This window comes from Oreochromis aureus, linkage group 5 (genome assembly GCF_013358895.1).
Source record: "Oreochromis aureus strain Israel breed Guangdong linkage group 5, ZZ_aureus, whole genome shotgun sequence".
NCBI classification, from domain to species: domain Eukaryota; kingdom Metazoa; phylum Chordata; class Actinopteri; order Cichliformes; family Cichlidae; genus Oreochromis; species Oreochromis aureus.
In genome coordinates, this window is record NC_052946.1 from 11,460,187 (window position 1) to 11,484,709 (window position 24,523).

At 39.2% G+C, this 24,523-nt stretch overlaps 1 protein-coding gene across 5 annotated transcripts; it reads right to left on the reverse strand.

Annotated features, from left to right (window-relative positions):
* Positions 1-45: 45 nt before the first annotated feature.
* On the reverse strand, positions 46-23,776 carry sfmbt1 (Scm like with four mbt domains 1). 5 transcript variants are annotated; one of them, XM_031752386.2, is made up of 21 exons: positions 23,625-23,776; positions 18,486-18,546; positions 17,039-17,133; positions 15,917-16,160; positions 15,138-15,226; positions 13,009-13,261; positions 12,175-12,272; positions 11,892-11,993; positions 9,581-9,740; positions 9,355-9,437; positions 8,575-8,722; positions 7,968-8,081; positions 7,740-7,782; positions 7,575-7,639; positions 7,328-7,467; positions 6,046-6,155; positions 5,504-5,694; positions 3,930-4,108; positions 3,618-3,842; positions 1,858-1,986; positions 46-1,672 (listed from the first exon to the last, which is right to left on the reverse strand). In XM_031752386.2, exons 2-21 carry the CDS (start codon positions 18,508-18,510, stop codon positions 1,532-1,534), a joined length of 2,634 nt encoding a protein of 877 aa, XP_031608246.1. In that variant the 5' UTR covers positions 18,511-18,546; positions 23,625-23,776; the 3' UTR covers positions 46-1,531. The 5 variants fall into 5 exon arrangements, with proteins under 5 accessions (XP_031608246.1, XP_031608248.1, XP_031608244.1 ...); XM_031752388.2 differs by having other exon boundaries at positions 7,575-7,642; positions 8,575-8,701; positions 23,625-23,775; XM_031752384.2 differs by having other exon boundaries at positions 7,575-7,642; positions 23,625-23,775.
* Between the last annotated feature and the right edge of the window lie 747 nt (positions 23,777-24,523).

A 24,523-nucleotide genomic window follows, 5' to 3' on the forward strand; every position in this document is an offset into this window, starting at 1 on the left:
CACAAAGTGCATGCCGGGAAATGAGGAACAAACACGAGTCGCATAAAAAGTCGTTGTTCAGCTTTTATTGCAGTGTTGTCTTTAAATAGCAGTGATAATAATCTTCAAACGAAGGCATGTGCTATTGTTCTGAGCACAAGGGAACTACGAGAAAATTAGTAAACACAAACATCACACAAAATGAAGCACGTTACATCAAATCGCACGACACGGACTGAAAAAAAAAAAACGAGGGGTAAAACGACTAACAAAAGCATGTTAAGAGTATCATCTTGCTTTAAAACTGCCAATTTCATTTAGCATTAGCAATTAAAATAACCCATTGCTGTTAAAATGTTTTTATCAACTGTAGCTAAACTGACTCGCATCATATACCCAATATTGCAAAGTTTAGACCTGTTCTGTGCAAATGTATTGTGTTTGGGCATTTACACATATGCACAAAGACGATTTTTTTTTTCTTTCAAATCACCCTGTTGCACTAGAAGATATTTGAATATGTACACTATATACAGACATGCACGTGTCATAATTGCATACCACCATGTAGTGCATGGTTTTGCTTGTGCTTGCAGTACAAAATCCTTCCACATATTGAGACTTAAACCAGAGAGCCTTAGTCTCTTAAGATCGAGGCCCCATTTTAGATTAAGCATACAAATTTGGCATAAAGTATTCCATCTTAGTACTAGCAACAGATCTTGACATACATGTTGCATGTTTAAAATAAAATCTAATGCAATCCCTGCAATGACTCAAACTATCACTTCACAGCTGGGTATCAGTCTTTGCATCGTCTAGTTTGATTTCTGAAGAAACGATTACTGTTTTTTGTTTAACTAATACACCAAAATACATTTTTGAAGACACTTTAAATATTCTCCACAGAAGTCACCAGATCAGGAGGGAGTTAATCTCACTTATTACTTAGTGAGATTATTACTTACTTATCCCATAGTATTACATTTTAAAAGCTTTGATCCTGTGGTATTGCCCTGTCAAAAAGGTAAGCAGACTGAAAAGTATAACTAAATAGAACAAAAGTTCTAGAAGTGGTGCTGAGTCACTTTTTAAGTGGGGTAAGAAAAGGGAGAAAAAAAAAAAAACTGGTTCACAACACTCCGAAGATACAAATGAGTCAAACAGCATTAATTAAAATAGATACAGAAACCAAGCTTTTTTTCTTTTTTTTTTTTTTTTTAAACCTAAAGCAAGTCCTTGGTGATGGTTTGTTTTGATGTCAAAATATGTTGAATTTAAGGAATTTATACTTATGTGTCTTTACATTTATTTGTGCCATCAAACAGCCACAAGTTCCTTCCTTTGAGTCTTCTACTTTCTCAGCTGTCTTTCCCCCTCCCCAAGGATCAAGAAATGTTGCTTCGTCTATCTCATGTCCACGCAGGTTGTGGAATAGGAAGGATTCTAAACGATGTCCAGTGTTGGGGGGGGGGGACAAAAAACATTGTTTTTGAATGGATTAACACACAGAACAGGGTGCAGTCACATCCCACATCTGGTCCCCCGTCAGCTACGTAGCAAACTGCTGATAAAATGCCAGCTTGACCCGCTCGATGTGGTGACATAGCTTGATGGCCGGTCCCAGCTTCAGGTCCATACACTCTTGCACCGTCGGGAGGTTCAGCAGCAGCAGCGCCTGTCCGTCAATTTCCTGCCGACACACGAGTTCATGTGAGATGCAATTTCTATATATAGCTTGTTTTTGGCTTAACACGCGAGAAATGTTAAAATGTTTCCATTTCTAACCATGGATACAGTACAAGTGTATAATGCACTTATTGCGCTGAAGTAGAGTGAGCTCTTATCCCACGGCCATTAAGTCTGAGTATTTCATACCTGATCCAAGAAAATCCTCGCAAGAGGCGCACAGTCAGTGGTCCTGATGAAGCGAACCACATCAGTAACGCTCCACTCCAGGGGGCTGGTATCCAAACACAGTTTCTGAGGAGGCTCAGCTTTTGGCGTCTACAAACACACAGACAGTGTGAGTCAGACAGACTGAGATTTCCCTGCCAAAGAGGAAAGGCTCGCAGCTCATTTTAACCCTTGCAATTGATGCTGAGATGGGTACCAGACCTAAACATTTCATTAAAGAAATAATAGCTGTGTAAAAGCAGTAAAAGGTCAAAGTCAAACAGCCACTGGAGACATTTTTGTTTCTTTGAAGCAGCATAATGGGACAGAGCGTAATGCGGCAGAAACACCTTTTAAAATGTTACTAAAATGGAAATGTTAGAAAGAAGAAGAAGGCATTTATTTAGAGTGCAACTGCAGGGTTCGTACGCTTTTTTCAGGGTCAAATTCAAGCACTTTTTAAGCACTTTCAAGGTCCCTTTTTAAGCTTTTCCAGCACACAGTTGCAGCAACTGTGACGTTCACTAGTAGAACTGACACACAAAACAAAACGACTACACTACACACTAACTACACAAGACAACGCACTAACTTGAGACTCCAAACATGATAAACGTCACAAATCTCTCACGTATCAAAACTCTCTCTCTCTTTTTCGCTCACTCGCTCTCTCTCTCTTCCCAACAACCAAATACCACATGTTGTCAGTATCATTTTTGATTGGTCGACATGGTACATTTTTCCACCAATAGGGAAGGAGCGTTTTTTTTTTTTCACTCACAAGCAAAGCGTGTTTGCTAGCGCTCTCCTTAGAAAACGCCGTTTTTACCGTTTCTTCCCGGAGGAAACGCCACTGTTTTATTCAGAAACCCCCCAAAAACATCGGTTTTACGTGACCTATCAACACAATTTAAAAACTGGTATATAGTTTGAAGTCCGCACGTTAGACCCAAGTTGAAATGGAGACTCTGGGTCCGTCGACCCCAGAGGGTTAATCAGAAAGCCTTAAGTTAGCTAGTTATGTATCGGGCTAATGTTTAAAGCTTTCACTTGAGTAAATTAACTCATATTACTGCTAAGTAATGTTAGCTAAGTTCACAGCATATTCCATAATAGCGCTGCCATACTGCATCACACTCAGTGCATTTCAATCATTTCTCCAGTGAGTTTGATAGCTAGCAAAATAATAATCATAATTAAAAAAAATAGCATGTGTAACGTTGGCGTACTGGAAAATTATTTACTAGCACTCACCTATCATGCGACTGGAGAGCGCAAACTCCGCCATTGTTGTTTTCCATCAAACACTCATTAAAACAGCAACCTACAGGTATGTTAGCGCACTCATCCCCGACTGTCCGAGGGAGGGCGGGTCACTATATTGAAACAGACGCAAGGCAGCCCAGGGGGAAATTTTGCTTTTAAGCGTCTCATTTTATTCTCTATCTGATAAGAAAACAATTCAATCAGATAGCTATTTATTGTGAATGAAATACAGTTACATTTTCAAGCACTTTTAAGCACCACATCTGAAATTCAAGCACTTTTCAAACCTTGAAAAGACGACATTAGAATTCAAGCATTTTCAAGGATTTCAAGCACCCGTACGAACCCTGAACTGAAGGGGCAGAGCGCAGAACAAGTGGAAAATCTTTGTGAACCTGCTGAGTATTAATTACAGATACACTGCTTGGAAACATAATTAGAAATATTGCAAAGCTCCTCTCTGTAATTTTCATCACCTTTGGTGAAGGGGGGCGGTTCTCATCATCAGAGAACGAGGGGGAGCGGGGTTTCCGGCGTCTGCGTGTCGGCCTGGGAGTCGCCGGCGGGGAAGGGGACGGTGTGGTGGGCTGAGATTTCCCGACTGACTGCTCTGAATCGTCCTGGAGATCGTCCTGCATCTCAGAGCCAGAGTCTTCACTCAGGGAGTCATCTTCATCTAAATCTTCCTCCTCCCCACTGCCCTGTGAGCAAAAGGATGACAAGCGGTCATTTCACACAGTTTGTTTAACCTAAAGCTTAATGCAGAAGTAACATGAGTTCTGGGGTACCTGTGGAGAGCCGGCAGGTGTGTTGTCAACAGAAGCTGATGAGCGTCTCTTTTTATGGACAAAGAGCTGCTTCCTCCTCTTCCTCCTCCGCCCCCTTCTTTTCACTCCAGCATCCAGATTAGTTTGGCCTCCAGGTGGACGACCAACACGTTTACTCTTCTTCTTTCCATAGTAATATGCTGATGGTAAAACAAAAAACCTGTGGTGTCATTATCATATTGCGCCTGGCATGTCTTATAGACTTGAATACACCACTGAAACAGATGGATATTAATCTGGCTCTAATGCTTGTATTCTTAAACGCTCTCTATAAGAAAAGCACTGATAAACAGGCTGTTCGGTAGGTCTGAATGAGATGAAAAAAGAGAAAGCATAATCATTTGTCTGTTGCTATTGAATTGCATCAGTTAACCACAACACTGCGATGCAGCTGCAGTAAACATATCAGCAAATCTGTGGGTTTGTGCTTAAAAAAAAAAGTTTTACACAAGATCAAAGAGGCCAACCCTGACACATTTTCTACCAACTCTGTGTGCTCACTGAATACCCATTAAGCCAAAGGTTACTGCAACAACAAAAAGAAATGCTGTAGCCCTTTGTTCTATTTCTCAGAATATTCACATTCAAGGCAGTGTTTACATACGCACAGATCGTTTCTATTCACGAGCTACACAAATGAAAAGAACTGAAGGCGAATAAGCTTTGGGCAAAATGAGAACAAGTTATGGAGACATGAGAGTGCCATAAAAACAGAAAATTGTAAAAGGAAAAAAAAAAAAAAAATACATTCACAAAAATGTCTAAATATAAAAATAAAAATATATAACTTAATTAAAATCTCTAAATACCTACATTTCCATATAAATGACAAGTTTTTATATAATAAAAAAAACGAAACACATCTGCAAAAACAAACTGCCCCAAAAGGTGGCAGACAAAAGAGGAGGAGACATGCACTGACCAGAACACACAATAATATTATTTTGGAGTGCAAAACCTCTTTAGTAGACAACTATGGAGCTCCACACATAACAAACAGATCATGAAAAGTAAAATTAATCCTATCACATTTAATACATGTGTTTTGAGACTTCTATAATTTTGAAAACATTAGAAATTTCTGGTAATTATTTCATGGTTGGGGCTTTAAAGGTTTACATGGCCACCACAATGCTGAGCATGTATTACAAACACTGGTTGGAAACGTTAGACATTCTGTATCACTTCTGTAATGACGTTCCTTTTCCTGATTCAAACGCCACCATATTCACAGTCTTTCAAATGCCAAATGCTGTCAGTTACAGAAACACGTTCTACTGCATTTCCACTGTATCACTGCATGATCTGAGTCTTTTATTAGTTGGGTAATGTCCAGATTGCACATATACTTTCTAATTCAATTAGAAATCTGTTAGTTTTCTAATTGCTTCTCAAAGAGTTTATAACAGCTGATCAACAAATACAAAGATTTCTAAGCTATTATAAATGAATATCAGAGGTTGTTTATATTGCCTCTCTAACTATATAAACAAACACTTCAGATGAAATGAGAAATAATTTTAAGTCTCAATGACCTGTTTGCCACCTACTGTATTTGGTCTTGGTGAGGACAGAGCAGTTCTCTGAGCAGTGCTCCAGAACCATGCGAGGTCCAAACAGGTTCGGGCAGCACTCTAACTTAATGCAGGTTTTCCTGCAGAAGTCTGCCACACGGTCTGCTGTACGGACTATTTCCACGGTGGCCCGGTAGCTCTTTCCCTTGTACCTGATGTTTAAAGAAAAGCAATTGTAAATGTGATTAATTTTCCACAAAGTGCTGGGCTGGAAAAAATTTCAGTTATTCAAAACCAAAACCGCTTCAATATGTAATCTAACAAGATCTCTCCTTACAGAAACCTAGATGCTATCATCTAATTCACCACTTTACTGAAGTATTAGTGGGTTGCCCCGATTCCGGTGTGAATATATCCATGTCTGTACCTATTTGTGCTTTAAGTACACTTTTAAACCAGTTTTCCTGTCAAATATGCCAGCTGTGAGCACTTGTTCTATTGCTACAGGTTCTTCTGAAGAACTGAGTATTTTGAGTGAAGGATTAAATGACGCTTCTCCTCACTTTGCTTTGAGTGTCTCTCCATGGCCCTGCCAGCGGCTCTCCTGGTCCAGCTGCAGCTCTCTCAGCACACGGCTGGGCTTGTAGGCCGAGTTTATCAGCAGAGTCAATACCTGGAGACGAGATGAAAACGATGAAAAGAATTAGTTATTTTATACTTTAGTAGCACTATGTGTTTTCTCTTAACATCAAAAAGCCATAATCAGCCTGAGACAAGATTTTTGCTGTACAGTATAACATTGTGTTGTTAACTAATAGGCATAATGTCACTAGTTTCTGAGGAAACACAACGAGCTGAACAATTTCAGAACCTAGCCGTGCTATACAGTGCTTTGGGTGAAATCCTAACTTGATCATACTAACAACCTCACAGTGGCAAAGCTGCCACCTTTAATTTGGCATTTACATTTGCAGTGTTCAGTATGACAGTTTAGGACATTGCTAACATTGACTAATTTGCACAAAAGAAAGATGTAACAGCCTTTCAAGGACATTTCTGGAAGTGAATTCCTTATTCATTTTCTCCATTAACATAAAAATAAATAAATCCTTGTACCAAGTTTGAAGCCTTGAACCAGCTACGAGGTGAATCATGACAATAAAAAGAAAAAAATAAAGAAAAATAGAAAAGAGGCCAGGCACAAGACTGTGTAGATAATTACTTTTACTGGTGAAAGAATTCTTAATCCCATAACCCACTGAAAATCCCAGATTCCACAGCAAATTACTTCCTGAGCCTTGAATGCTAAGTGTCCATTTTTTAATGTAGATGGATGGCTGGACATTTAGTAGTCTGTGTTGTGTATATGTAGTAAAGTACAGCATAGTTGCATGGTTATGGGTACAGTGATTTATTCCTGACTGTAATAACCGCTCTCACAGTTTCTGAAGTTTGGTGTTCTGGCATTTGGTGGGGTTTAAACATTTCCATGGTAACAGCAACCTCCACCAATCAGAGTCATTACTGTTTTGATTGAGGATTGTGGGTAAAGTAGTTCCACAGCATCACAATAAAAGATGTTTCTGTTAAAACAAGGCGGATATACATGAAGACTTGTGGTTTCCATAGAAACACTTTCCGGCGTTCCATAATGCTGTAGCTTGTCCTAAGTCTGCTTTGGATGTTTACAGCTTTATGGCTCATAATCAAAATCTCTATGGAGAATATAGATGGGATTTTTACTTCTGGAACGCAGTTTTGTTGATATTTGGTCATATAATATGTTTTGTATATAAAAAATGGCTAAAATATCTGACATGTCACCAGCTGACCAAGCCCTCTCACCTCTTTGAGCACGAGGACGCAGTTTCCAGGGCCGATGAACTGAGGCAGCTCAGCGATGCGTCCTTTGTTAAGGTAGGGCCCTGAGAAACAGCGGTGGTTGAAGTAGATCTTGGGACAACAGTATTTCCCGTTGCCCTGCCCTGCACACGTTCACACAAGAAAATATATATGATGGAACCACCACAGTAGATAAACAGCAGACTGAACATAATATATAGGGTCTTAAAAACTGATCAGACAAACTGACCTGTCTCCGACTGGTTTGTTATCTGCTGCTTGACAGTGTCAGGTGATGAAGACTTGGGGGGAGTTCTGCTGTAAAAGGATGAAAATTAAATGAGATGTTGAAAGGCTGTTGAGCTTAGTCCACTTTACCACCAATCACACACCCCACCCCTCCTCTCATACTCACTGTTTCTCTGGCTGCACCACAGCAATCTTCTTTTCTTTCTCAACTGAAAAACAAGGAGAGATTAACGTGTGCCCGGATGCACTGCTTTTCATTGCTATTTATTCCAACGTCAGGATAAAATGAAGATCATATTTTGTTTCTATTTGTGTTCTTAGTAACAGGTTTACTCAAGCTGCTGGGTAACCACCACTACCATGAAACTCTACAATGGTGAGTCATGTTGTATACCTGAGGGCTTAATAGGGTAGACAAGTGGATAGCCATTTGTCTCACACCAGCTGACAGGAAATATATCGAGTGAGTCCACATGAACTATCAGCTCTGGCATGGGCTGCTTTAGACCTGCAAGAATACAGACATGGGCACACACACACACACACACACACACTCTTTAAAGTCTTTAAGGAAATCCCTTCCAATGTCAAAAAAAATAAAAATCAGACATTAAACTCCTTCTTTTAAAACGAATGATTATTTTCAGAATAGAAGAACAGAATAGAATAGAATAGAATAGAATAGGCTTTTGTTGTGATTGCACATGTACAACTAAATTGTGGGTGCTCCACACCAACTGTCCATGGAATAAAAATATAAATAGTAGGACAGCAAGAATAAATAACAGACAAGAGGAGTATATACAAAACAGGAGGAAGGCACACTATAGAAAGGCACAAATTAACTTTGCCTTCTGCATAATTAGCTGCAATTATTTTTTTTTTTTGCTGCCATTCAAATACTATGTCAGCATTTTCTTCTTAAAACAGCAGAAGAAAAACTGTGCACATTGTAATTGTTCATTTGAATCCATCTACTAAAGTTTCAGTAGTCATCTCACCTTCAAGGCTCAGCCAAATGTATTGCCCTTTGACCCGGGTGACTGTGGCCACATGAATGTTCTCAGGTGACAGTGGGTTGACAGCCTCTAGTTTCATGGCCTCTTTGAAGCTGTGCTCACACTGTTCCTGGGAGGTAAACAGAGAGAGCTGTTTCACGGTGAGGGAGGATGGCTGATGGTTAGTTTCTGTGAAATTTGTCCATTAGGAAAACATAACATGCTGAGTCTCCCGTAAAACGCAAGAGAAGTCACAGTGGGTCACCTGCTCTACAACCCCATTACACTGTCGAGACACATTTCATCACTGGTATCCAAATATGCCGTCAGTCACATGGCTAAACTGAAAAGTGTAATTTCTCATATTTGGTCATTTATGACAGGCAAAAGGGGCAAAAACAGAAAAAGCAATGACACAATCAAGGAAAACTAATATTTCCAATGTTTGTTATCTTTGTTATCTTCGCTGCCTGCAGTCTCTCTCAAAACTATATCAGAAAAATGTTTTATTTAACTAATTTCTCCCCATTCCTCAAATTTTTAACTTAGCCTAGTTTTTAGATGCACCATCATGTATATAAACAATATTATTTTATTTAAACTCAATTCATATAAAAACAAACAAACAAACAAGCAAAAAACCCTCAATTCAGAAGCATGAATAAATACTGAGAACCAAGTTTTTCTTTTTTCTTTTAATCATTATTTTTCTGGTCAGTAATCTGCAAGACAGATGATTACAAAAAAAAAAAAAAATTAAAAAAAAAAAAATGGTTTACTTACAGTTGGGAAGCAATGTTGAGGAGCGGCTTCAGCTTCACACTGTTTCAGGTAGTCTGCCCAGTCAAAGTCTGGACCCTGGTATCCTGTGCATGATACAATAAACACCAACAAGAGAAGGAAATAAGGCAATTTAGAGAGAAAGCAAGACTGCACAAGCAATCTCACTACTGTTATCATGAACTGTCTGATTTCAAGTTGTCAAAAAGTGATAAGTGACAGAACAAACCTGGTGGGGGGCTGAGTGGGAGCCCGTTTTTGAGGCTCCACTGAGCAGGGAAGATCCCCGGACTGTCTCTGTGACAAAGGAAGGATCGCCCAGCACTGTCTGACTCCTCAATATCACAAAGGTTGTCCATTGTCACCAGGAAGTACTGCTCGTTATACACCTGGAATATACAACACCGGACCCAGAGACTGTCAGATGTTTTTATCTTGTAGTCACACTGAGCTGGTTGAGTTTTTAGCAATTTAGCATTTCTAATACGATCTATTGTTTCAGCCATATTTAAGCACGTTGGATAAACATTTTGTAACTGAATGAAGACAGCACAGCATTGATACTCTGGGTGCTTTGTGCGGGGGCCCATATATATACACACACACACACACACACATATATATATATATATATATATATATATATATATATATATATATATATATATATATATATATATATATATATATATATATATATATATATATATATATATATATATATATATATATATATATATATATATATATATATATATATATATATATATATATATATATATATATATATATATATATATATATATATATATATATATACATATACATATATATATATATACATATATATATATATATATATACATATATATACATATATATATATATATATATATATATATATATATATATATATATATATATATATATATATATATATACATATATATATATATATATATATATATATATATATATATATATATATATATATACATATATATATATATATATATATATATATATATATATATATATATATATATATATATATATATATATATATATATATATATATATATATATATATATATATATATATATATATATATATATATATATATATATATATATATATATATATATATATATATATATATATATATATATATATATACATATATATATATATACATATATATATATATATATATATATATATATATATATATATATATATATATATATATATATATATATATATATATATATATATATATATATATATATATATATATATATATATATATATATATATATATATATATATATACACATAAGTAAGTGGGCTTGTTTTTTAAAACAAACAAACAATCAAACAGAAACACTGAGATTTTTAGCACGACACCTTGAAACACTCAACAGCATGATTGCTTGGGGGGATGAACCGGATCCTGTGTATTTCAACTTTTCATTAACTACACTACTGTTAACTAAATAAAGGGGTAAATCAACTGGATTCCAAGTGTCAGAAGACTCACACGCACACAGAGTTTCCTACAAAGGGGAGCTGTGGCTTGTTAAATTGCAGCTCTGCATCGGGGCTGCTGTCTGCAACGGTGCTGCTGTCTGCAACATCCTGCATTTATAAAGTGTAAAGAAATTATGCGCACGGTTTGTTGGCTTTGCAAGCGATGTTACAGCTGCTATGATGGGCTGATAGAGCAGAGCAGCCACACTTCTGTGTAAAAAGATCAACCTTTTCACAAGTTAGAACCTGCTGCCCAAGATGCTGCAGAACACGTTGCAGTGATGAGTCACTTTCACATATAATTTAAACACTGGAACTCGAAAGTCTGCTCCTGATCTGATAAAATTTAAGTTACTTTCTTCCCTGTACGCAGGTTTGCAGACGTGAGTAAACGAGGGGCCATTAGCTGTGCTTAGCAGAAAAGCCGAAAAAGCCCATCATCAAAGCAGGCCGTTTTCTTAGGAATCTACTGTAGAGAAATATTTAGCATTTTTTTGTGCTGTTAAAATGTGACATTATTTCACATACAAATATTAAAGTAAAATGGCATCGCTGCCCAACTCAAGCTAACTACAAGGAAGCTCTCATTCTGGCATATGAAACTGTTTGTGTCGTTACATTTGGCTGCATCCCCGGTGTCTGAAGAGGAAAGACTGAGAATATGGCAATAATAATAATAATAATAATAATAATAATAATAATAATAGTGTATTGAATTGTTTTCACACTCTGCACATATAACAATAAAAAAATAAAAGCAGTGCTGAGCTGATTAAAAAATGATTGATTATTGACTGTGTTACATATATTGCTGTAACATATAAAGAAAATCATGATTAAGAATAGTACATAGTTTAAAACTGCGCATTTTCTATTTCCTGCTCTGAAATACAAAGTGGATGGCAAGCCAATAACTCGCTGTAAGTTGAGTTTCACTACAGTATGATAGCAAAGAAGCAGGAGCAAAACTGAGCACAGAAGACACAGATTTAATGGGAAATTCCGTTACCCTGGTGACAGTTGCAGGCCTGATGGAAATGGGAGCAGCAGGGTCAACAGCTTCCAGTTTCATCCCTTCTTTGAAACAATGAGCAGCAATGGCAGGTTGATCCTGAGACAAACAAACACTTGTATGAAGAGCCATTTCCAAAAGCCTTGGTCTTAAAAATCTTTCAGCACCCGATTTGGAGAATGTCGCTTTCAGTTAAGCATAAATATCAAATGTTAACTCGTGAATAAACAGAGGAATGTTCTGGTCAGGAAGAACAAATAAAGAGCGCAGTTGACCGTACTTTAGTTAACTCTGCAGTCAGAGCTTCATCCTGAGGCAGGTCACTGATCCTCTGTCTCACCTCCTCCCACTCTTCCTCCGTCCGCAGACCTAACAGATCTGAAACAAAGACCAAACAGCTGTTAAAGATAACTGTGGTAATGTTTGATTCTCAAGGGCATGCTTTTGAATTTGACTAAATAAACACAAAGTATAAAGCGGTACTTGGTAAAACACAGCCTGTGTGTCAGCTTGGTCTATAGCTAGACCTTTAAAAAGTTCCCCCCAGTTAATTAAACAAGGGAAGAAGAAAAAAAATCAATGTCGCTCTCCACAATGTTGCAACCCCAAAACAGAAACTTCTTATCACAGGATATTGGACTCCAGACAGAAATTAAATGGCTGAAATCAAATTACTGCTTTTGAAAAAAAAAAAATACAATAAAAACATCTTACGAAGAAGAAAAAGTAATCTAAAAAGATCTAATTCACTCCTTTTACTAACATTATCCTGTATCTGAGCTATAAAAAGGATGGTATTAAAATAAATGAAGACTTTTGGTGGTAGCAGTGATCTATCAAATCCTGCATGGAAAATTAATTTCAAGGTCTAGCAGGAAGTACTGAGAAGTTTTTTTTGCTGGGCTAGTGTATACGATACTGGCACAGTGTATATGAAAATAATAGAATTACACTTGATAATTAAAATGCATTCATATGGATCGTCCACGTGTCCTTTCTTCTAAACTGTCACTAATGCATGCAATGGCACTTTGCTCAGAAACCTATAGATGAAGAAGAAAGGAACTTCCTTTACTTCTGGAAATAAAACCTGACCCATGTCGATGCCACTGACCTGAAGGAGGCTTGAGGGTGCAGCCGTGCTCTTTGGCCCAGCCAGGTGGGTGTAGGCGTGGGTGGAGATAAAAGAGCCAGAGAGTTGCGGGTGTGTCTGGGAGACCCTCTGTGCCTATAAGCCGCAGTTTCAACCTTCCTCCAACATTCTCCTCCACCTCAGCAGCCCAGGCCAGCCCCGGGTCACTGCTATCCTGGAGCTCCACGTAGCAACCCGCACATAGGAGCTCCACTGGGTCTCTGCCACGCTGGGGCTGGAAGGGGGCCAGGAGTGGTAAATGGAAAGCCCATAGCACACTAACACAAACACACATGAACACACGCCTAGACAAGGAGAGGAATTTGCAGTGGAGAGAATGCGCTGCATGGCTAAGTGGCAGAACTGAAGCACGGTGACTGAAAGCTAACTAATGGATGTGAAGAATTTCACAGGCTGCTCCTACAGTGTATTTGCTTCCAGCAGCACATCGTTCATGGTGTAAACAAAAGCTCAGAGCCTTGTGTTTTGTATACTTCAGACTTCAGCAGATAAAAACGTATTTAGTTCAAGCTGAGATGTATTCTAATGTCAATTTTTCTATTTTGCCTCTTAGAGATATAAATCTAGACTTAAAATACAGATAGGAAAATACAAATAACTAAGTAGCAACAGTGATGAGTGCAATATCATTAGAATTTAAAGCAATTCATCTCTAACAACTGCCTTATTTCTGTGCCTGTTTCCTATTGTAAACACTCAAAACATTCAGAGATACTATATTGAGAATACAGGCCCCAAAGTAGAAAATCAATGCAGCAATCTGATACTGAGAGTTCACAAAGATGCAAAAGGATAGAGGAAGATCAGGGGAAAAAAATGAGTGGAACACATTTCCACAGTAATCAGAAGTTACAAAATAAGCCAAGAACCACTTGTACAAAAAGAACTTTAAAAGAAGACCTGGCACAGAGTTTTTGAGTAGAAATGAGATGCTCTGCAACAGCTCAGACAGTGTGAAGGACGCTGTGCTAATGTCAGCTTTTATGGATACCAGCCAAGAAAAAAAAAATTCCCCTGCTTGCTCTTTGGCACAAAATTAAAAGATTAAAATGTGCTAAAGTGCACAAAAAAGCCTTACTAATAATGGAAGCACATTCTTTGATCAGATGAGACACAAGATAAATTTGTTCAGATGGTTTCCAGCATGGCTGGCGTGATCCTGGCCAAGAGTGCCACAGTGAAACCAAAGTTCTGACCGCGAAGCAAGGGAGGTGAGAGTGTGATATGGGGCTGCATGAGGCAAAGTCTGTTTGGGATGACATTTATAGATGAACGCCTGTGGATACACTGAAACACTGGTTGATAGGTTTTACATAATATTTGCAGGAGAGACATTTTCTAGCTTAACAACACTCAAAGGCAAACTGGCCAAAATGTAAAAAAAAAAAAAAAAAAAAAAAAAAAATCACAGAAAGAGTTGACAGAAGAGGAAAATGTGGATGTCACAAAGGTAGCAGAGCACCTTAGCTGTGCTAGCAAAGCACAGCTAAAAAAAAAAAAAGTCTCTGAAGGATGGCATTTCTCCACAAAAACTGGAATTGTCCATGTTGAGAGAGTCTGGCATCAGACATGAAGGCAGAAAAGCTAAGAAGTGGGGGGGAAAAAAGAGGAAAAGGAAGAAAGACACTGATTTCTGCTGCTTTAAATTCCTTCTGCTGGGCCTGAATTTTAATATAGCAAATCTAACTTGTTACTTTGTAATTTGGAATAAGCTCTAATATTACCCCATTACTCTCAAAGGTAAGTCAAATATTGAGAGAGGATCTCCTCTCGGCTGCTCCCTTTAGGGGTCGTCACAGCTGAACACCTGGCTCCGTCTCTCCACATCCCTGGCAGCTCTATCTTCAACATCCCTTCCCTAATATATCCACAATTCCTCAACTGCCCATCTAATATGAGAGAATGCAACTTGTAATTATCTGACATTTAAGTGAAATGGCACACGGGAGTGCACAGTGTGTGCCGTAAATTTGCCCTGATAGAGGAGATTGTTGTTGGCACGGGTGGGTACCGAAATGCCGAAAGCTAACGCCCCACCCTGGGTGTGAGTAGCCTTTTGGAAGGACAGCTGCTTCCTTCCCCTGCCTTACCAATTCCAGCAGGCTGGCAGGCGCGCTGCACTCCTCAGCCAAGGCCTTTTCCAGCAAAGCCTCCCAGTCCTGATGCTTCTCACGCACACCTGAGGTGGATGATTCACACACACCGTTTAGTTTATTAACCAAACAAGCTGGTGGTCTTTAGCATTACACACATCCACATTCTAATTTTTCCTCACACAGCTGCTTTGAAGCATCACATCAATTATAAAACAGAAAAAAAAAATACTAGAGGGATCATATACTGAAGGTGAGATGTTATCTTATCAAACTTTCATCTGTGTCATCTACCACATCCCATAATGTCAAATCAAGTCTTTTGTTTTGTAATGTTTTCTGTTTATACACACAAGTATCAAGTTTTTTTTAATCTCCATTAATTTAAAAAAAATGCACAAGAAAAAAGTGAATTTCCTTCAGTGTTTCGCCTACCCATTTTGTGGGAAATCTATTTTTCATGAAGCTAGAACGTCAGAAGGGAAACCCCAGTGTTTCACCTGTGGGCAACTGTGCCAGCAGCACATCAGGAGAACAGAAATATTCATTACCTAAATCTAACTGATGAACAAAAGTCCAATTACCTAGTTGAGTTCCAACATTAAATTACATTTTGGCATGAAAGAAAAAACCCCAAAACTGTGCATTGTCTCTGCAGAACTCTCTCCATTTAAAAGACAGAAAGGTTACTTGACTTTGATTTATGAGATCCGTCAGCTCTAACTATGCATCCCACACTTAAAAAAATCACGATGCCAACCCCAGCAGTGCCTCACCTTCAGGGGGCCTCATTGTCTTGTCGTGCTGCCGGCTCCAACCCAAAGGGTGGAGGTCTGCCGTCATGATGTCGCACCAGAAGTCTGCACGGCGGTCATCCTGGTATCCCTCGTAACGTAAAAGCAGCAGCTGTCCACATGTGGTGATGATGTTTGCCACCCAGTAAGGGCTGTCGGCTTCAGAGCGCACACATACCTCCAGCTTCATGCCTGGAGTCAGCCCTGTCTGCAGGCCCTGGTCCACCTGAGGGGAGAACGGAAAACAGGAGATCAAATCAACATAAGAGAAAAGACTTTCTATTCTATTGGTTTTCATCCTAAATAAATCTACCTACCAGCTTTCAGCTTAAGTAACATGGGTTAAAACACTTTTTTTTATGAGAGAACACAAGGACTCTCCAATTGTTTGCTACAAGTAACTTATCCAGAGAACATAGGGTTGGGTTAGGTCTCTTTAACATGAGCACAAAGCACATGGAAATATTTAGTCATATAATCCACTGGATTGCAAAGAACATGGTCAAATTTCTTTGGATTACTTCAAAACCTGACCCACATTTTTCCTCAACATCTCCAAACTTTTTCAATACATTTTGCATATTACAGCTAGTCAAATCAAAACGGCCTCAGAAAAACAGCGCTGCAGTACGGACTGCCCGTATGTGAGGCACATGTTTGTAATTAGTGAATAAAATTAACAAGAGTTACTATGAAAAAGGGTTTAATTTTCACTCATATTACTTGCTTTGGTTATCTGACTACACAATAACCTAAGTTGTGCCTATACAGGAAGTAATTTGTAACGATGTAACAGCCAGAGCCAACTTTACACTAGTCAGGAAAGAAAAAAGTGACAGTGGTGACTCTGTTGTTACTACAAAAGAAACATTCAGACATGGTGCTGACTGCTTGTTTTCCTCATTCTATGCCTTCTAGCACATAAATGAAAACACCATATGGGCATGCTAGTAAGTTTAAAAACATCAATTTAAATTTTAATATGAAGTTTGACTCCACCAGTCTCTCTAAAGACTTTACACAGAAGCTTGGCAATTCATCATAAATAGCTAGCACAAGTTTATCCAGAAATGCGTGTAAGCTGTCAAGGTTGTCGACACCCACATGTTTGAAGCTGTGATGGGGCACAGCCACGGCTTCAGTCTCCTCCAGGTAATCATCCCAGTTAAAGTCAGGAACATCCTGAGCAGAGTCTCCATCTGGAATGCAAACACATTTTTCTTCATCAACCTGCTTTCTAGCATTTTGTTTTAAATGGTAAATGGTAAATGGCCTGTATTTGTATAGTACTTTACTTAGTCCCTAAGGACCCCAAAGCGCTTTACACTACATTCAGTCATTCACCCATTCACACACACATTTTTTTTTTTTTTTCCTATTTATTTTGAGTAGAGTCCTTGTAGCTTGTAGCCTTAACTTTCTTGTAAGGACGGTTTTTTGTTGTTTGTTGAGTCACTTAACAGCAAGCATTAAAGATAACTACTGGAACTCAAGGGATGAAGTAGTGCTGTGTCTACGTATTAGCAAGGAACCAATTTAAATGGGGCCTTTGTTACTAGTAGCCTGTTGCAAAAATGCATACAGGAAAGGAGGTCCAACAGTGAATGTCTGCATCCATCTGTAAAACATGACGGAGGTTCTGTCATAGTGTGGGACTGCATTTCAACCACTGGTGTTGGGCAGCTATCAAAATTGTTGAAAAACTTCTTACTGGCAAAAGCTTCATTTTTCAGCAATGACAAAGATCCCAAACACACTGCCAGTGCAGTAAACTGGATAGCACCTGGGCAGAAAAACCATATCAGTCATGGATTGGCCCGGACCTCAGCGTGGGATCATCACGAAAGATTAAAAGTCAGCCAACATCCAAAGAGCTTTGAATCCCCTTCAAGAAGCACAGTTATTAAAGCTTTCGTATTTTCTAACTAGTTTCTGTTTCTATTTCGTTTTGACTTTCTGTTTTCAATTCAGTTTAAGTAAGTTTCCAGAGTGGGCTTGTTTGTTTCACTTTAGTTTTTATTGTTTGAAAATTATCGGTTTTCTGTTTAATTTTCATTAGTTTCAGTGTTTTTACGTATTATGTATGGAAGGCACATGTCAGGCACAAGTAAAATCAACAAATAATACAGAACTTTTTAAAAGCAACTGACTCGCAGACAAGTCTCAATAAACATTTCCATAACAAATATTGCCTACTGACAAAGACTAAAACTAAGGATATTTCTATATTTTTATTTGAATTTAGTTTGTTTTCCAAATTCACACAATTGGTTCGGTTAATTTTCTATTTTTTTAGTTAATTAAAATGTGCCCCTTTTCCACCTCTAATATTTCCTCATATACTATATTTACATTAATTTTTGCCCATGTTTAAATGAATCGCTGCATCTATTAACACTTATCTAGCTCAATATAAAGCAATGAGAGGTCACTCCAGACTTTTGTGTAGCCAAACTGTTATTTTAAATATCAGCGATGGTTTTGAATTTCATAATCAAAACCTCCCTAAACTTTTTGCCTTTCACACATTTGTTAACAGAATTGTTCTTACCAGACACCAGTGTCTCCTGGCTCATGCTGGTGCCCTCGAGGCCAACTAGGACTCCAAAACTCTGGCAGAAGAGAGAATGAAACAGAAATGAAAACAGTGCGCTCATCCAGGCTCCCAATAGTCATCTGTGGCACACCACTGTTACGCCTATACCTTTATTTTAACACCATCTATATCATTATGCATATCAGTATGTAAGCCACTCGCCATAGAGAATAGAAAGCATCACAATGGCAGGCAGAGTAACCTGCATTACTGGGTCACACAACATAAGACAAAGAAAATTCAACAGCATTAATTTGCAAACTGTGCTTCAAAACAAAAAAAATGAATTTGCATTAGTTTGAATCCCTGAGCCATTCGAAAATCAAGGACTGCTGCCTCTTGATAATAGGGCTGCCAGTGTCTTTAGAGAAGATCCAATATTAATATTCAAAGTGCTTCTATCTGGTCCCGGACTTACCACCTAAGTAACGCACCAGATGGTACGATAGCTGGAAAATATATGTAGCTATGCTAATATCATCCAACCTCACCTCTCTACTTGTGAAACTCATTTGGGTTCTTCTTTTTAAAACCACAGTCATATGCCTTTTCCTGCCCAATGTGAAAACACAAACGCATGAATGTGGACTCGCACGTCAAACTCGGACACATGAAACCCAACCCAGAGCATTGTGGGAGCCAGATGAAATAAGTTAATACAACAAGAGAAGTGGCATGAATGAGAAAGAGCGGAGTGCTGGGCGTGACGATGGTGGAGCGCACGCTGTATGGGATGCTGGGTAGAGCTTGTCTGTCACTGCAGCTCCATTCAGGCACCCTGTCAGCCCGTCTTTGTCACAGCTGATGTCTCTATTAAAACTAAGGCCGCCATCAGAAGCTACCCCCTCCCGACCGCCGGACTACCACTGCGACCCCCGTGCTCCGCCGGGACCAGTGAAGCCTTTCACCCGCGACCCTGTCCCTTACTCTCTCTGCCTTTATCCCCCTCCCTCCAGCACATACACAAACACACAGCAGAGGACCTCATTGTCCTGGGGGGACGGGGGGTTACACACTCCTCACACCAGAGTGGAAAAGGAGTAGTATAGATAGGAGCAGAGCTACAGGCCTTTAGTAAAAAAGCTATATTCCAAGGGGTCCTAGGGGCTTTATTCTAAACTGATATCTCTTTTTTTATTCTGTACTTAATTAAAATTAACATTTTGATACAACAGATAAAGAAAAACAGAACCCTAAAAAGGGTCTCACAAGCTCAAACCATGAAAATGCATTATGTCCATTACCATCCATAATGAAATCACACAAATGTAGCACCCACTTTATGTAAACAGTCTATTTTTCTCCTTTTCTTGAGAAACCTGCATCTCTAGAGCACTCTTTCCATCACAAAGATTTCTTTAACTATGTCCATTCAGTGCTTAGGGACTGGAGCCTCAGATTTCTTTGTATTTCTTTGTAACCAGAAATAAGCACAATTTTACACAGATCCCAGGCTGTTCTAACAACTACGCTTTCACTTATTACACAGAAAGACTGTCAGACCTGGGAATCATTAGACACTTCATATCCAAATATCTTTTAGACCGCTATATTTTTCCTTTAATTATTTGATTATTATTGTTATTTTTTTAAATATCAGAATTTTTGGACCAATAGTCACTAAGCTAAGGGAGTGATTGACATTCTAGTGGCTGCAGCATTTCTAGCACTTCTGCAATAAAGACATTACGTTTTTCTCAAGTTCAGCGATTAATGATGTGTGCTCAGCAATGAGTCCTCCTGTGAGGAGTCTCTCTTCAATTGCTTCATTTTTCCCTCCAAGCACGCGAGCACAATACTGTGATAATTTTGTTCACACATGAAGGATTTTCGGGTAACATTTACGTTCTGACAACGTGAGTTTGCATCAAAAGTTCCTCATGCTTTCTGGTCACTGGGACCCCTTGGAGGAGAAAATTTTTCAAGCACTCGCTCAGAATCCTAACCCTGATTATGCAAATACGTACCGCTAATTATACCCTAAAAGCCACAGGAACTATTTTGTTCTAAAACTGTTCAATGTAATGACTTGAAAATTGACATTTTTCAATGTAACCATGTTTTACCACTTACATATTTTTTTTTTTTTTTTCACATTATAGTCATTTTGCTCAAACTGCAGTTAAAAGTCAACCTGACAGGATTAAAGCTCACCTTGGCTGTTTTCATGGCTTTATTCGCTAGCACCTGAAGACACGATATATTTTAAAGTCTTGTGACTTCAATTGCTAAAATATTTTGCAAACTAAGGGCTATGGTTTTTCTAAGAACTGCTACTCTGTACTGTAGTCTGAATAACTTCCCTATTACCTTCTTGGCACAACTTGTTTCCTTTAGCCCCTAACGCTGCTGAGATTTGTGAGGTTTCTGTATTGCCTTTCCTATCTTTCCATCTTGTTTGCTAGAAATAGAAGCATCTACATACTTGGAATCTTACTTGAGCTGTGTAAAAATACACCCACAAGCAAGGCAGAGACATCCAAATTCATGTCATTCCCAGTCTCTTTTGTGCCTACATGAAAGACCCAAACCTAAATAGGGTCATGTCTAGTGCTGATTTTAAAAGCATCATAGGGAACGTGGTGACGGAGACGTGTGGATGTTTTTCTTGAGAGCACTAGTTTTTAAGTATACTGTATATAATTATGTAGATCTTGTATTTTATGGTACTTGTTGCATTTTTTATAGATCTTTTGGAGTTTGTACGGCTGCTACCTTGGCCAGATTTGGTCTCAATGGAATTTTCAGGTTAAATAAATACATTTGACAAAAGTCAAACAGCATAAAACTGAATCATGCTTTCTTGAACAAATAAGAGGACATCAGCGTTTGAGAATCACTATGAGTGGAACATGGATAAGTTTCCCATGCAGTTGGTTATATCACAGGGAATTATTTGAGTCCATGAGGTGTAACTTTCTGCAGCACTTTTGCTGTGTAACTGCCACAGCAGACAGGAAGAAAAGCAACTTCCCCTGTTTCATATAAAGTAAAGTGGTCTGTGTGGACCACAGCTCTGCCTGAATCTTTCTACACCCAAGACTCTGACTGAACCTGAAAGAGAAAGGGCCAAATGCACACACACCCCCAACTGACATCCACACTACATCCTCTTTACAAGCACTCACCGAATCATACTCTCATCAGCACTTAGCATGCCACTGAGCGTTCTCAATAATGCCTTTCAGGGCCTCTGACGTCTCGGGGAGGGAAACACAAACTAACAAAAAAAGTCTTTACATGTTGTGTGGCTTTTCTATAACACTATCTGCTTTCGATACAATTAAATTAGTCACTTCCCCAAGCACTATTAAATGCCATCCACCAGTGACTGAAAATGCATTTCTACAGTTAGCAGCCCACACTCTGACCTACACAAAACCTAAAACGTATCTGTTGCATTTGGTATAAATTTACACCTGTAATACTATCAAATCTTTCGTGGTTTGTTTGCAAACCAAACAGAGTTCTGTTGGTGGTGTTCACAGCAATGAAATGTGACAAACAAAAAAATAATAATAAAAAAATCACCAGCAACACAGCCATCTGGAAACTGTGACAGCCCACCATGCTGTAAATAACACACTGTGTTAATAAGAGCATTTTATGTGGTAAAAAAATAAACTGTGTACAATGAAATCTGAGGTTATGTTAAATGCCAGGAGGTGTTGCAGTAGAATAATTTCACACCACAAACAGAATGATCCTCTACTGAGTCTACAGAGGCAGAACTGTCTGACTGATAGCTCTTGGCTCATGACACGAAAGCCACACGGTTTATAGGTCAATAATAATAGCACAATAGGTAAGCGAGAATAGTTTTGGTTTTAGGCGAAACCCCCTTTAAAGGGCTAGCACATAAGGTTGAAACTCCATGTCATTCTTGATAACGCATCTTAAAATGATACCATAAAATTCACAACAGCAGCCTTTTTGGTTTTTCCTCAGACACCACCCCCCATCCCCAAACACACACCTTTCACCTTCCGAGGCGATTTAAATAGCTTCAGACACCCTAACATCTTCAATGTGGATTTAATGGTTGGAAACAAAAGCCCAACAAATAAGAGTTGGCCTGCTCCCGTAAATTACTGCGACATCTCAGCGAAACCTGCGACAACTTCACATCCAAAGAAGAAGAAAAATAAAGAAGAAGAAAAAGAAGGAGGAAGAGGCTAAAAATGGAAAAGACCAATTTCCTCAGTACAGCACGCTTAAATAACACCTATTTCCTTCAGGTGCTCCATTTAGTTTCAGTAAAGGCTGCTCGTTGCACAGCGGCACGTCAAGCCGAGCAAGCGCTGCCAGCCAGCGGATCACTCAAGTTGCACAATAGGGAAGTTAAGGGGGCTGATGAATAATAGGGTGCATTAAGTGAACGGTGAATCTGACGGGAAAACGCGGACATTTCGAGCATCATCTCGTTTATCCGCGTTAAAAAGCTGGAGGAATTTAAAAAAGAGAGAGAAAGAGGGATGGGGGGCAGTTAGTTTATGCAGCCTGCTTGGTGGTAGCAACACAAATCGGATGAGGTCGTGCAACCTTCATTATGCAAGACTTGAACGGTACAAATATACGGAGTTAACCGAGGGCACATCCGTGGACACTTCCACACGGTCCTTGAACTGTAACTAGCTTACGATTGCGCCGCTTGTTCCGACTAACCGCAGCATTCAGAGAGGGAGAGAGAGATGGGCCATCAACGCAATGGCTTTGCAGAGAGAGAGAGACTACAGCGCCAACGGTCTAACTTTCACACTGAGCGGAACATGATACAGACAGCCGGAGAAATGTGCTCAATTTCCGTGTAATAAATTAAAAAACGCGAGGGTAAGCGTGTAACGGCCGTGCGGGACTCCTTGGACACATGGTTTAAAACCGCCTGTGACCGAGTCAAGTTACTGAACGTCACGGCTTGAGCAATAAGAGCAGGCTGACGAGCAATAAGGGCGCTTACACTCGACCGAACCCGACTCATCTTTTTGAGAGACGGGAAAAAAGACGAATGCGCCACCCCAGCACAAAACACCGCTAGGAATTTGTGCGCAACAACACGGACCAAGTGAATATTTAGTCGCAAAATCGGCCCCTTACCGCTAAGTAGTTTTTCCAAGTCGCTTTTTAGATGCCGTTCCTCTCCGCCTGCTCTCTCTCAGCAGCGTTAGCGTAGCGCGAATAAAAAGCAGAGGCCCCGGTGGGACGTTTCAAAATAAAACCGCCTTCACGAGCCACCGCTTTACAGCCGTTGCCCGAGCAACGAGCGGGGCTTTTGCTGTGACGAGGATTAATCCGCGGATACTTCCGGCTTCGCTCCGGCAGCGTGCCGTTAGCTTAACGCAGTTCTCGTTCACGACCTCATTCCAATATGGCACGAGCGGCCACTGCGCATGTTCTGCCGCCTATATGCCTCTGAGCCTGGCTACATCACACTGACTTCCATCTTCACATACACAATAAAAATGACACACAACAGGAGTGAAGACTCAAATCTATGACACAAAAATAAAAGAAAAAAAAGCTAAATGTTTGCTATGTTGGTGCAGAAGGGGAGGGTCAGCCTCACCAGCCGTTAAAGGGCTTTTTTTTTATACCCGACGGAATCACCACTTAGTTAATGGCTAAGCCAGAATTAATTGCACGTATAATCGACACAATTTCGATAAGTGGAATAGGTTTCTTTTTCTGCTACAAAAGAAAAACAGTTCATTCTGTATTGAAGTAGGCTATCGGTTGTGTTATTGAAGATGACCTCGAGTTGGTTTATTTCCATTCACTGTAATATCTGTTAAGTAAATGAAATAAGCTCACACACAATGCCTGACATACGTCCCGTACTTTTAAAATGGACAATCACACTGAAGGATACAATTCTACGCATCTTTGCTGCCAGGGTACTCAAGCTGCGCAAGGATGCCAAGCCGTTTTTGTTTTTTGTGGGGGTTTTTTTGGTAGAGAGGGCGGGAGAAACTGCTGGAAATATGCGCTGACACTGA

Excerpts from the sequence above, each read along its gene's own strand:
- sfmbt1 (XM_031752384.2), bottom strand. The coding sequence starts at position 18,510 with ATGAGCCAGGAGACACTGGTGTCTG. Across the intron at positions 13,262-15,137 it reads CTGCCAGCCTGCTGGAATTG|CCCCAGCGTGGCAGAGACCC; the intron begins GTAAGGCAGGGG and ends GCCCCCTTCCAG. Across the intron at positions 8,723-9,354 it reads CTCAACATTGCTTCCCAACT|CTCTCTCTGTTTACCTCCCA; the intron begins GTAAGTAAACCA and ends ACCGTGAAACAG.